This window comes from Brachionichthys hirsutus, chromosome 3 (assembly GCF_040956055.1).
Source record: "Brachionichthys hirsutus isolate HB-005 chromosome 3, CSIRO-AGI_Bhir_v1, whole genome shotgun sequence".
Taxonomy (NCBI): domain Eukaryota; kingdom Metazoa; phylum Chordata; class Actinopteri; order Lophiiformes; family Brachionichthyidae; genus Brachionichthys; species Brachionichthys hirsutus.
The window spans coordinates 11,091,766-11,106,798 of NC_090899.1; the positions used below are offsets into that span (position 1 = coordinate 11,091,766).

At 39.0% G+C, this 15,033-nt stretch overlaps 1 protein-coding gene across 1 annotated transcript in view; it reads right to left on the reverse strand.

Moving 5' to 3' along the window:
* LOC137912760 (CUB and sushi domain-containing protein 3-like) overlaps positions 1 to 15,033 on the reverse strand; it is a 179,198-nt gene that overhangs the window by 86,717 nt on the left and 77,448 nt on the right. The window contains exons 29-31 of the mRNA XM_068756901.1: positions 14,332 to 14,519; positions 13,886 to 14,080; positions 11,972 to 12,088 (exon numbers count right to left, since the gene is read on the reverse strand). Of these exons, the coding sequence (XP_068613002.1) occupies positions 11,972 to 12,088; positions 13,886 to 14,080; positions 14,332 to 14,519 (500 nt within the window). The remainder of the gene's footprint in view (positions 1 to 11,971; positions 12,089 to 13,885; positions 14,081 to 14,331; positions 14,520 to 15,033) is intronic.

Genomic DNA, 15,033 nt, shown 5'->3' on the forward strand with positions numbered 1-15,033 from the left:
CACCGGAGACCATCGACTGACTAGTAATACAGCGAAACATGGCCACAGAGCTGGGTATCATCTTGGCACATGGAACACTGGAGACACCCAAAGCCTCCAAACAACAATAAAGACACGTCAGTGAGATCTGCAGGCAAGATAATGGCCAGGGACAGGGTCACACTTTTACAGATCAATCGAGACAGCGACAGGAGAAAATCGAGAGAAGTATTGGCATTGTAAGCCAGCAAGAGAGGTGCTCTTCCTCCAGGACAAAGCCCTAGCAGCTGTAAGTCCACAGTATCGGTGGCCGGCATCCAAGACTACATATTTAAGCTTGTCCAACAACCTCCCTAGTCACATGATTTGGCACCCTAAGAATACCCCCCCCCCCCCCAATCACAAAGAGGGAGCATAGTGCGTAGCATTTTGATTTATTTTAGGCTACTTTTTAGGTGTCCAAGGTACTCATAAATAAGTGATCTGTATGCTCCACAGCTGGACTGAGGTGGAACTGTAACGAGGTGGGTAATGGGCCCAATGGGCCAGCGGGCTGCTGCCTCACTGTAATTTGGATTAGCAGCTGATGATTACTGATCATCTCATCTTCAAGAAGATAAATTTATTATTAATATTAATAACAATAAAATAATACACAGTTATTACAGTTATATACAGCAGCGAACAGCAGCTGTAACTTTGTTTTACATTTATCAATTGAGCATGCCTGCTTAATGTCAAAGGGTAACTTGTTCTACAGGGTTGGTACTTGAAATGAAAAAGCACACCGTTTCTGTGGACCTTGGGTACACTCAAAAATTATGCCCATGGGTGCACAACTCACTTGCAGGCATGTGTGTTTTAACCAGTTCTGACAGCAATGCTGTGTGCAATGCTGTTCATTATTTTATAGGTGAGCAGCATCATCTTAAAGTCTGCATAACCTCTACAGGGAGCCAATAGAGAGAGGTCAGCACAGGGGCAATATGTTCATATTTACCCACTCTGGTCAGAACACGAGCTGGTGCATTCTGCACCATTTAAAGACTTCATACTCTTCTTTGGAAAAACTGACGGAAGTACATTGCAGTAATCTATTTGTCATTTAACAAAAGCACGAATAAGGATCACAGCATCCTTAAAGGAATCTTTGTGATATTCTGGAGGTGAAAAATAGCCAATCTGGTCACCTCATTTTTACGTAAATCAAATGACAATTTTAATCAAAAGGTTATTTTTTAGAAAACTGCAGGCATATACAACTGTAAGTCATCTGCATAACACACAACACTTACCCTCTTCATGCTGATACTTAATAGGGACAAATATCAGCCCAAGTCATCCTTATGATTGGCCCATATTTAACAAAAGAAAATGCACAAATGTCAGGGTCTCAGTAGAAGGCAGTGTGCTATGATGATGATTGAGATGTGTTGTTTTTATATGCATCTGTTTAGACAGGCTATATATGTTTATGGAAAGCAATAATTTAAAGTTCCTCCTTTAGAGTGTAATTTAAAGGTTGTCCTGCAATAACATATCAATGGGTACAAGCCTTTGAAAATAATGAATCACCTTTCCCCAAGCATTAAATAGAAATGGCCAACTGGGTCATTGCTGCTGACATGACATATTTCTGTCATGGAAAAGAACTTGAATTGCTTTTACTTCACGCAAAATGGGCAACACATTGTCTATGCTCAGCTAAGAGAAATTTCACAGCCTTGATTTACGAAGACGAGCAGGGCGTTTCCATAAAAAAATATATGAAAGTATTGACATTTCAGCTTTCCTTGACAATGAATTCCCAACCGTCTCGTGCAATAAAATGAAAAACTGGGTCTATTCTGTGGCAAACAACATTCTAAATGGGCAATGTCTGATCTTAGAAATTAAATCCCTCCCTTTTATCAATTTATCAACTAGAAATAATGTTTTTTGATTTATATTAAAATTGTGTTTATTTTCTAAAATAAAATTTACAGATTAATCCTACAATATAAAAAGAGATTTAAACAAAACACACACACACGTACCTATATGTATTTTCAAAAGCAAGGTAAAGAATGAGAGGCAGAGAAAAATAAATGAAAAATGAAAGACTGACAAATGATGTGCACTGGCCAACCCATATTTTTTCCAAGAAATGTTCCTTACTATAATTCATTTTGACAGGAAACAGATCGAAAACACACATCAACTAGAGACAAATGACAGCCAAAGAAGTCAAACAAAAAAGAAAATGCATGGTGTAGCAGCACAGAGTGGTAACAGTGCCTATGAATGAACCTGGATCTAAGAGAAAAGTAAGTAAGAGGTGATTTTGCCCTGAGGGACAGCTCAATGCTGTGGTAATAGCAAACACCAAATTAGCTGGACTGCTGGGCTATCTGAGCACACAATCACACCTTGAAACACGAGCACATGCATACACATTCTTCCAAATAAACTATCACTCATTTCTCCTTCTAATGCAAAGGCAGCCATGTATGACTTCAATCTGATTCCGTGCCGTAATCAAGTCCAGTGATTAAGTCAGTATATCATTGTAAATGTGTTGACTAATTTATGCAGGAGTATGAGGAATCCTTTGTCCTCTGGGCCTTTTCATGCTGGTGTTACACAACGCACTTGGACAGTACTTCATGCCTGCCTCTCACCTTGAATCATCCCATTGCAGTGAAGCAGCTTTAATCATGTACTTTTTGGGTATTAGATCATTACTTCACACAGTTAATATATGATAAATATCATAAGTATGTGGTTCTCCTCACAAATAGTCATATACGTAAAGCCATACAATCTTGCATTCAAGTAAATTTCTGGAAACATTGAAATTTTAAGAACTCAGTCACATAGTGAAAAACACTAAAATTAATTACACTAAAATGAATTCCACAAGGCACGCCTTTCATTTGAGAAGTTGCATCAGAGAACCCAGCTTCAAAACATGCAAAATTTCCATGAGGATTGGATTCAACTAAGTCTTTGTTCATTCTAAAACAATACACAGGTCAAGGCAGGTCAAGGCAGGTCTTGGCAAGTGCATTCACATTTAACTTCCCTTGCCACTGCATGTCAAGCCTGCTCCATCGGACCAGGGTGTGAAGTATGTGCAGGAGAGTGAAGTAATTTAAGATTTCTGGCAGCCATTTTTACATGATGAATGCTTTATGATGCTTTGCTCAAGTATGCATTTGGAAGAAGGAAAAAAGTAGACCGTAACGATGTACGGATGCAGCTGGTCAGTAACATTCCACAAATGACCTCGTCTGATATGTTATTCTGAATGTACTAACCAACTGCTTTCCTCTCATTCTTATTCGTGAGATATGTTAATTTCAAACACCACTTGTAAGAGTCATTAACACACTGGAAAATATTTCATTTCCTGTTAAAATAAAGGTGTCTTCTATGTTCCTGTTTGCTGCATTTCTGTCATCTTACTATAACTGTTAAAGAAGCGCTATAAAACCTAAAAACAGGCTGTTTGCTTGGTCGATCAAGTTTTTTTTGCGGTTCTAATGTCTAATTTTTCTCCCAACATTCTTCATAGAAGACTTGGATTGTAAAGTTCACTTTGTGATTTCTGACAGCACAAATTTGAAATTGAGCCATCTCGTTGGTGTGTGGATTTGATATCACCAGTAATCTAATATCACCATAGCCAGATGATTCATTTTGGCCTTAAGAATTAAAAGAGAAAACCAAAATGCAAGGGGTCCCGACAAAGTGAAAACAAGGGCAGGTGGCAGCGTACTGTATCTGATTGACTTGGTGATAACGTATTGCCATTATGAACTTTCTCTGGACATAAGCTATCATCTGGCTGCTTTATTTGCTCAGCTTTTAAGATGGAATTCCCCTCAAAAAACAAGGATGTGCGCTGCAGATGGGATCATTGCAATACAGCTGGAAAGAAAAATGTCATTTTAGAAAGGCCGTTTCAGTCTCCACGCCTCCTCCCGCTTCCATTTGATCTTTCGTCACCACTGAAGGAAGACAATCCACTAGATCACTTGCAAATTGTGTGTTGATGGATTATGCAATTAATTTATGCCAGACTGGATAAAAAAATAAATACATTTTTGAGATTCCACCTTGCTGTTAGGCACAACGATTGTAATGAAGATGCTTAGTTTGAACGCTTTAAAAATATTTCCTTAACGAGTGGTTAGCACACAAATGCTTCAAATCAAAAATGCTGCGCAGCATATATGAAATAATACACATATATATATATATATAAAAGTAGTGGGCTACATGATCTACAGAAGTCTGCTTGTGTCTATGGTAGTAATCGTTACCTGAATAAATCACTGCCACTGGATTTCCTTCAGGTTATATTTTTCATCAGAATTACAGGTATGGCAGCACAGATAGTCCCACTGCTGCTTCACCGTGAGACTCGTGTTCATTATGCAGTCATCGGATGAAAAATTCAAAATGACTTTAGACTATATGGTGAAACCTGTTTGTGTCGCTCATGGTATCCATGTTGATAAAATATGCTATATGTTTGGATCAAATGTAAATATTAAACATAATCGCCCACACAACAGACTGATCATCAACACATCCAGACTAAATGAGTGCCAGCGCTTTAATATGACTCATCATGGCATGCTGGCATGAAGTATATACTTTATGCGTGATATACATGGAATATATAACATACTTATGTGTTGAATGGATTCAGCTGGACTAGTGGGAAAAGCTTGAAGATGTCTCACCCCTCATCCAAGAGGCTTCTTCAGTTGTCAGTTCAGGATAGACTTTATTCAACACAAATATCTCTCATGACCTGGATGACTGAGTCTGCACAGACATTACCTGTATTGAATTTATTTGTGTAAGCCTCCATAGCCCCCCACTCCCAAAAAAAGATTTATGATTGTTCAGTTTTTCCAAGAAGTTAGGAAAACAAAGAATAACATCTTGTGACAAGATTAAAGGAAAATATCTACAAGATGACATCTCAGAGTTAAATGTTCTGACAACAAAAAGGAATTGAGAAGGTGGAGGTGAAAAAGTGTGCAAACGTGTTAGGAAATGATTTGCTAATGCAGGATATGTGTAGATCACACATTAAAACTAAAAACTGGAGACATTGCTTTGAACAGATTATAGATATTGATGGAAGAGGGTTTGTTTCAAGTCGGAAAGTCACAACTACCCCGCCTACACCCATAGCCATTGATTGTGTCCATGCAGTGTCCATACTTTGGCCGTCACAATGTACATTATTAGATTCATCATAGAGTGACTTCAGAGTTTATATATAAAGTGTGCTGTGTTGCTGACAAGGTGGAGAAACGCTGCCCAAGGGTCTAGAATAATTTAGATTTAGATGTATTTGTCCTTTTTTCATTGTATCTACTTTGTGATAAACTAAAAGTTATAAACTAGTTGTCTGTGAAACTTGAGAAAATATGCCGTCAGCTGAATCGTTACCTTTAACGGGAAGCAAATCAATGAAAGCCCAAAGTTACATCAGAGAGAAACAGTTCATCCTGGTACTAAACTGATGTATCACTGGGCCACGCTATGGTTTACAATTGTTCAGGACACCACTAATGAACCTGAATGTAATACAAACCAATTTTTGCCCACAGTCACTGCATTATAGCTACATTTGACTTCTGGCAAAATATGCAAAAAGCCCAGATAAGGTGTTGGAGACAGTAACGGCGCAGGCAGCAGAAAGGGGAAGTACAATAGAAGCATATGTTTGTCCTTCTGGCTATAAATTATGGACACGCTACCTGTCGCCCTCGCTTTGTGGCAGCAGAGGTCTTCTGAGATTCTGGACTCTGACAGCATACACAGGCCTCATTTAAGGAAACCAGGGGGATTGTATGACAGCACAGACATATATTTTTAATGTCCTCTTATCACAGTGAAATTGCATGGGCCCATTCGGCAGAGGGTATGTGGCTGCACCTTAGCAGAAGCAGCAGCAACACCATTAGGCTTCTATCTTTGGTAAAAACCATTCTGTGGATTTAAAGCTGTGAGTATTGCTCACTCAAAGGAGAAGCGATGTGCAAGGGACAAGGAGACGTAATCAGCGTCTTGTGCATCAACCGTTTACCTCCTGGTTTCAATAGACTTCTTTGGCATCACCCTCTCAGCAATGTTCTTGTTAATGTTGTTGATGAAATATTGTACTTTTCTGGGATGTGTCTGACAGCCAGCTCAACCCATTGCCCTCAAGAAGTACCAAAAATGTAATCAACTTGGAAAACCACAAGCTGTAAGATCCTTTCAATGCAGTCATTCAAGTGATCGGTCAGCACTGTTTGAGTTGACAGAGGCACACTCTCTCTAATTACCTGTGAACCCCACAGGAAAAGAACAAAACCACATGTTTACATCTAGCTGTGGGGTGAGCAGAGTTCACAGTTCCTATTAGGAGCCATGGGGGGAGTGTATACACTGTTAGCTCAAGCAGACAGGCAAGGCTATTTTTTTTGCGAGAAGTAGCAAGCGATGTACTCAGTTGGCCCGAGGCACAATCTTACTCAAAGCCAACATCACTGATGAGTCAACAATCAGCCCCCCGGGGTCAATGTTTTTATGATCGCTCCAAGCAGCACTCTCTCTCTCTCTCTCTCTTTTCTCATTCCTTGTCTCACTCATTATAACTCTCTCACTCATTATCGCTCCTGCCATCTTACTTGTTCTCTCTGAGATGTTCTCATTCAACCAAGATCAATGTCCGCATTTAAATTTCGGTCTCCACAGTCTCTCACTCATTCTCTGTCCATCGTGTTACAGCCCAGATTTATTACTGCAATCTGTCAGTGCGCCTGCCTTACCTCCTGACATTCTGTGGCAACCAAAATGCATATGTTGTTGTGAGTATTATATAAACACATCCACCGGAGCTATAAAAAGCCTGAAGCAGAGACAGGTCTATGAAATCAAATTCACCAATGACTCATTATGAGCATCATTCCAGAGGCACTACCTTTGGGTGAAACATAATGTTAACAAGTTAATATCTGTCTAAAATATGTTATCTCGCCTATTTGGTCTTCTCCACAGCCTTGTTAGCATCAGGTCCACATTATGAAACTGATTCAGCTTCAGTAATTTAAGTTGCTTCTGAATTATAATCTAATTTTATTTGTTTTAGATCTACAGCTGATGTTCAGGATATCTCTCTGTAGTATATTAATGCAGTTTGCTACATCCTATTAAGATTCTTTCAGGCAAGACCTAAGTACAACACTAAAGGTCCAATTGATTGGAATACATGTTATCATGGTCTCCCGTGTGATTTGCTTCTCCGACCCCGTTTTTCCTTGTTTTGCAGCATGGCCGTGGTCATGGGACACCTGGAGAAACTGTCATTCATTTTCCACTCAGAACTGTTTGCTATCTAGATCCTGCCCCGCTGATGCTCCGGCACCAGAATATGATTGATTGTCCCATTGCCAACTCGTCTTTCTCTAGCCCATGTGTTTTTCTCCAGCATGTTTTGCCTACGTTTCTGCAAAAGATTTGTTGTACATTGTATATTCTATTTTGACAGTGTTTTGGATTTCCAGTGCCTGCCTGCCCGCTGTGTAGTGTGTAGTATTTAGTATTTTGTTTTGGCTGTATTGTGTTTTTCTGAGACCTCAATCAGTCCAAGCCTTAGTTCTTTTAGGATAGTGAGTTTTTGTTTCCTGATTTCTGTGCTTCTTCATTTACCTTTGTGTATATACAAGTTAAGTGTTTTCGTTTTGTTTAAACTTTTATTCTTGCCTCTGTCTCTGCATTGTGGGGTCCACCAGTCCAATCATCCTAGCCCGTGACAGAATTTGGTACACTACTCGAGCCATAAAATATTTACAAAGGATGCTGCACTGAGCAAAAGAAAAAGAAAATCCTTGGAGGTGAAATATAAACTAGAAAAAAATCAATTTACCTTGAAGCCCGGTTTGACATTTTTGTCCAAGAATTGTGTGTCCACTTGATTTTTAATAGATTTTTTTTAGAGTGGAACAGAGAAAAAAACACACAATAGTGGTTTATCCTGTCAAAAATATCTTGAGTGTCGGTCTCTTTGTAAGAAAATACGATTCACTTCTGGAATAGAACATAAATAGATGCATACCGACTGTCCTCTAAAATAAACAGTGAAATCATGTAGGGAATGTATGTTTCTATGTTCACAAGCATCGCCAAAGGCAAGCTAATGAATAATTCATCTCTTTAAAAGGCAAACATAATTATTATTTGAAATATGGCCTATATTGTTGAGAATTATTAAACTTTAAAAGGCAAGACAGATGCACATTGTACCTTAATGACGCCCAAATACGGCAAAGTAAAGTAAAATATATAAAGATCATGCATATAAATGTTGAGCTACTATTCACAGTCTGCCTTATTTACAGTACAATATTAAAATACAACTGATTATTTTTTATTATATTTGTAACATTTATGATCTACTTGAATGAAGTCAATAAATGCCTACTTGAGTACATATATTATGCACAGATAAAGAACAGAGCAGAAGTGCATTAAAATGAACGAGCGGATACTTTATGCACAATTGAATTACTGTAGATTATATAGTGATGCCTAATTATGGAGCAAATATATGGATATTATGTGAATACATTATGTTTGGGGATCAGATACATTCTTGTTCTCCATCGTGGGTGCGTAGTCAATGATGAGAATGTGGGTTAAGATTCAGACATTTATATAATTAACTAATCAGTACATGTTGGTTCAGATATCGGCGCTGAGATTCTAGCATGTTTCTTGTGCCCGCTCCATGCTGGAATGAAGACTCTTCCTGCTTTGTCATCACGTCAGTCATTCCCCTGAAGGTGGGGTTTTGCCCCAACCAATCTTATGCCCCCGTTTATCTTTGTTGTGTGACATCACTAATGCGACGTTCAATGGAAATCAGTCATAGCAATACCAAAATAAATGTTGTGCGTTCCTGGTGTCATGTCGGCATGTAATCACGTTGTGGAATTCCATCTGGAATGGAAATTCCCTACACATGGCAAAAAGAGGGTTGTAAAAGGCAAGTGCAGGAAGGTGTAAAAACGTCTGCAGTGTTTCTTTAGATGGACAGAGACCCTGCCGGTATAGAACACTGAAAATCAATACTATCAATACTGTACTATGATACATACAGGCACATCAACCCAGCATCCAACATGCGTAAACAATCCTGAAAACATTACACTTGCAAACATTAGTAAGAGAACTGCACAGTATAAACCGTTCCCTTAATGCAGCTGACGAAAGTTTGGCTGATTACTAAGTCCCAGTTATATTATGTGTACAGCAAAAAAAAAAAGAAAAAAAACACACACACACACACACAAAAAATCAGAGCTAATTACTGGAGCTATTGTACAATTGATTTACTTATGTAGAAAAAGTGTACCCTCATTGCACTTGATAGCCAGGGGCTCATGCAACCAGTGAGCCAAATATACTACTATTACCCCTGCCACCACTACTACTACTACTACAATGAATAATAATAATACATTGCCTGAACATCGGTGTATAAATGTCAAAACTGCACATTTTGAAAAATAACCAATGCATATTTTATAAGATGAGCAGAGAGAGAAATGAAACCTGTAGGATTTCCTCATTTAAAATGGTCATACTCATTTTCCTTCCTTGTCTTGCGTATTGATCAGATATAATTGTCCCATGACTAATGAAGAACAGATTTGATTTGGCATACAGGATCCAATTATTCTCCCTGTTGCAATTTAACAAATTAAACCTGAGGCTAACATTAAAATATGTAGTTAAAAGGAACATCTGCTTATCACTGTTCATTTCATTTTACATTACTGTTGACAATAAGTCACTTGTCTTTTCATGAAATGCTGGTTTAATATTCCAATAATTATGAGTACATGGTTAATTCATTGTAAATGTACTACTTTCAGAACATGTATCGGTTTCTGAGAAGCCAGGGTGCCAGTGATTCAAATATTAGGAAAGATTTCATGACACTCGAGCAGCCCTAGCCACACCATGACAGGAAAAGACCTATCCACATTCTTTTCCTCTTTCGCTGGCTTTCCTTTCAGTTCAACCAGGTTGACATGTTCTCACAAAGGTTCGCCATGGGCCACATGACAAACTTGGATGCATATGTCTGATATTTCACCCTTGGTGCCCACAAATTTCAATTATATGTATGCTGGACTGGAAATTTGATTTCTTCTACCAACCTGCCTTCAGGGTAAGCTTAGATACAAAGCTGCATATTCTTTCAAGTGGAAGTTAAAAACAATAAAACCCTGAACATTACTTTTTAAAAAAAATACAAGGTAACAAGCGTTATAAAACTCCAAACTTAATTTGCTACAGTACAATGACAAAACCCAGATGCACACACTTACATTCCCCTTAAACACACACACAAATACACAGATGGATGCAACCGATTCCTGTATCATCCCCCACTATCATGATAATGCTAGGGTGGTTACTTTGGTTGCAACATGCCGATCTGTATCGCGAGTAAATGTCTTGTTTACCAGGACCACAGACCTTCTATATGGAAGTAAGCTCAGTGTGGTCAATTATTAAACCAGCAGAAAAACTGTTAAGTGCGTGTTTGTCACTTCCAAGGAATAACGGAATGCGTTATTCTTTCTGGCTTTGGCTTCTGACAGCTATGTTTAAGATCCATACATTGTCAGAGAAATGAGAGGCATGAACGTGGATAGTTTAGTGGAATAGCAGTCTGGGATGGATTCCCAGCATGCATAATGCCCTCTGCCAGAACACCAGTTGCTACCACGTTTCCTTCCGTCCACAGCATAGCAGTCATGTTGACCATCAGTGGGACTCCGGCATATCTTATGAATCTGCTCTCCCTGGAATATATTTGCAAGGACAGATGGGAATGTTGCTTGGTAATTTCCACACTCCATTAAGCCGTTGCAGGCGGTTTAAGCACAGGCTGAATTTGTATGCAATATTTATAAAATTAAAAAAGACCTGTGGGCTCCTGGACTCCAACGAGCAGTCGGAGATGGCAATAGAGGATGTAAACTGTCAGGCTGGATCATCACACAGGGGATTAATCTGTGTTTCATAAGCGCACAGCTTTAAAGAATAAAAACCTCTGCCTACGATTTCAGCAGCTCTTTATGACTAACATGGAATATTGAACAGGAGTGTATCAGGGTCTTCTGCAGGACTATGCTGAATTATGCATATACAGAAGCCCTTCAATAAACGGAGCATTAATGCATTATTTTAGCTCAATCTATTGCCAACGCTTGAACTTCTGCTCTGCTACCTAAGACACGGAGTGTTCCTTTATATAAATGCAATCATATGATGCATTCATGGTGTTCAAGCACTGCCATTCTTCAGTTTGTATTTCAGGTCATGGATGAGGAGGGAGGGAGCGGCATGTTGCTATGGAGTCCAGTCAAGTCTTCATTGATTAAATGTGATCTCATATGGGACAGACATCTCAGGAAAAGCAGCTGCCTTCACTGACTGTATTCTATTCATAGCTTAACGATTGGCTTGATCTCCAGTTAGTTCTGATTTCAAATATGAAGGAGGTACAGTATACTTTTGAATTCCATTTCAGAACCAAAGCATTTAACCTGAGTGTCAATGGCTGTAACCAATAATCTAAACCTTCAAAACTCTGAAATGCACCAAAATACGACTACAGGGAAATAAATAATGCAAGTCTGAGTATTTTTGCTTACAGCAGATCAGCGTTCCATCACCTATAACCAGTTCTGAGAATAAGGCTGTTAGACTCTTCCTTCACAGACTATCCTTTAGCTTCATCATTAACACCACAGAAAATAGTTACATTTTCAATTACAATCATGTTGAGACTCCTCCGCTCAGTCTGTATTTGAAGTAAAATCATCCATGGAACCTCACAACCCATACTGGCAACATGCAAAAGCTGTAAAGACAATCGGCATGAGCTCCGCATTTGTGTGAAAATGATGCGTGAAATGTTTACCGAAGTCCCCCAGGACGAAGATGTCATAGACACAGCTCTGGCCTCTGGTGTAATTATGTGGGTAGTTTGGGGATAGCACAGTTCCCTCTGAACCTGTGAAGTGACCTCCACAGGGAGCTGTTGGAAAAGGAACGGAAGCAAAAGAGATGCACAGTTAACAAATGTGATAAAACTAGCATTCTGTACCTGGGGAAATGAGGCAGGAAAATAGGATCAGAAAATCGAGATGAAATTGCACTAGCTTACAGGTAGGAAGTTCATACCATAAATGAGGCAAAAACAATTATGTAAACATTTAGCCACTGACAAATCTAATTGTTGTCAGTATGCCAAAATACTATGACACTTGAAAATAGTTTGGGGACATTTTCTAAAGGTAAGTGTGCCACAGGCAGACATAATGAATGTTGTTTCTAGGGTTACTACCTAAAAGGAAAACAATCGGCAAGTAAAAGTACTTTTTTCCTTCAGAAAAACATGAAAAGGCCATCAATCAGCAAACCACACAATCTCAAAAGTTCCACACGCTCCTGACTTTAATCAACCCATTGTGCCTGGCGGTATGTTTTATGGAATGCAACTCTTCGGCACTGAAATGGGCTTTCAGTCAGCACATTGGGAGCATAACATGCACCCTTGATGAATTAGAACTCTACAGAACACTACAGTATCCATTCCTCTTACTAAGCATTAATGCAGTAGGTGCTTACTTCTCATAAACCTTTTCTTCCACTCTCATCCTAGTGTCAATAATAGTCAATACAAGCTGTGATCCGTTCAGCACCTGAGCCAGGTATAGCACTGCGATTTGAAGTTGTTAATGATCTACCAATTTGAAAATGGGGTTTCTAATGGAATTGCCTGAGACCTCAAGGACCAGTGGAAATGCCTCGACTCTAAACAAACACACACACACACACTCATTTAAGGGAGGCTGTTGCCAGCTGCTCTGCACCCCTTGTGGTCCAGACAATGCACATGCTGCTGCCGTTTCATCGAGCGCAGCACTGGAGAGGATTAACAAAAGTGAAGAGAAACACGGATCAGCAATTCACCCACATTTAGTTATTGCAGTGGCAAGAGGCATGTAATCAAAAATAAGTGGGACTCTAATTCCAGCTGTGAGTCACGGTGACATGGTGGGTGAGGAATTAGAGGATGTTAATGTCAAGAAGAGAAGAAGCATTAAATGAAGGGATTCTCAAGATATGCTATAATGCTCCCATTCTAACAGGTGGGTGCTGTGCTACCGCAAAATAACACAGCAATTTATGTTGGAAATAAACGAAATTCATAGATAAACATGAATACGATACTGAGGATCCCCCACTGTGGGTGCATTTATCTGAAATGAGACAGTTAGAAAGAAGCTATTTGAAATGACACCGTTCATTAAAATTCTAATTAAATTCTAATTATTTTTTATTACTGAAAGGGAAAAATAAATAAATACATAAAATGCTTTATACTCACAAATATCAAATTGCAATTCTCCAGTACCAGATATATTCAACATGTACCAATGGAAATCCTAAAAATAAACATGATAAAAATCCAAATATAGCAAAAGCCATTACTTTAATATGTCCGTTCTACAAGCAAAATATTGAATAACATTTTAGATCTGCTCAAGTAACGAAACATGAGTATAAGTCAAACTTGTAATAATAACTAAGTAATAATAATAATAATAATACCATGCCTTTTTATGATTTTATTTGCATCTATAACAATAAATAAATGATCTGCAGTGCATACAACATCAGTAACAGAATTCTGTCCTCTTGAGTTTGCTTTTCTTGCATTCTTCAGGACACACAGCCCGGGCACTACATACATATGATCAAATATTGACCAAAGCACTGCAGTGCAAGGGCTCTGCCTGTCTGTTAATGTAGAAGTGTTACATCTCACCTTGACAGCTCGGCTTGGCTCTGTCCCACTCTGGTCTCTGGCTGTTGCCCATGACGCATGTCAGAGTGGAGTAGCCCTGAAGCAGGTAGCCGGCTTCACAATGAAATGTCACCATAGACCCCAGCTTGTAGTCGGTACCCATTCTAGTGCCGTTCATCATATTCCCAGGGTCAAAACATGCTTCCCGCAGTTTTGCTGCAAACCGAAAGAGCAAAATATTAAGAAGAGTGACAAAAATATAAAATGGGAGAAGTTTCTACGTGATCAAAGATCGATATAAATAGCTACACATGGATGAGGGTGAAACAAAGGCTATTCTCACAGCTGGCAGAGAGATAGGAAAATAACTTTACACAGTTACACAAGAGGTTATTTAAATTCCTAATGAGTGCATCCATTCTGCGTACATGAATGTAGAATCCCACAAACACAAGCTTTCAGAGTACCTTTATATTTCAAATGAAAGCCGGTGTAGCTCACAGAGCCGTCACTGCGAAACGCCAAATACATAAAGTTGGAGGTGCTCTCAATCTTCTCAGGAAGTTTACTGTCTTGGAAACTGCCAATCAGATGAGAGCTGCTGTCGGGTCCGTCATAGATATACAAGAAATCATAGTTGGGCTCAATACTGAAGCTGCAGCAAGTGAAAGAAAGAGACAAGTGAGAGATAAAACAGTTATTATTTAGCCAAGATTTAACCACAAGGTGTGCAGATAATATGTGAGATTTAGAATACATTAATGGTTTAACAATGAGAGTGTGCACCGCAGCGTCAGGAGTGAGTCATGCCAAGAGATTTGCGTTGCATCTCAAGACAAAATGATAAAAAAAAAAAAAAAGAGATCTCTCTCAAGAGGTGAGAAAAGATTAAATTGTTGTGACATTGCACTGGCACAAAATATTCCCAGACGGCGACGGCAATGCAGTGTGAAAAGATAGTTTCATATTGTAGCGCTGCATATCAAATCACATGCCGCATTGAGGGAGAGGGGCACATTTGTTTTCAAAATAATGAGCGTGGTTTATGACAAAAATGTAAATAGCTTGGAGATAATTGCATTTCAGTTAGATCAAGGCAACTCCAATTTAAATTCAGAACTCTATCCTTTCATTTGGCTTTCCCTCAAGAGAGAGCCACGTGGTACTAA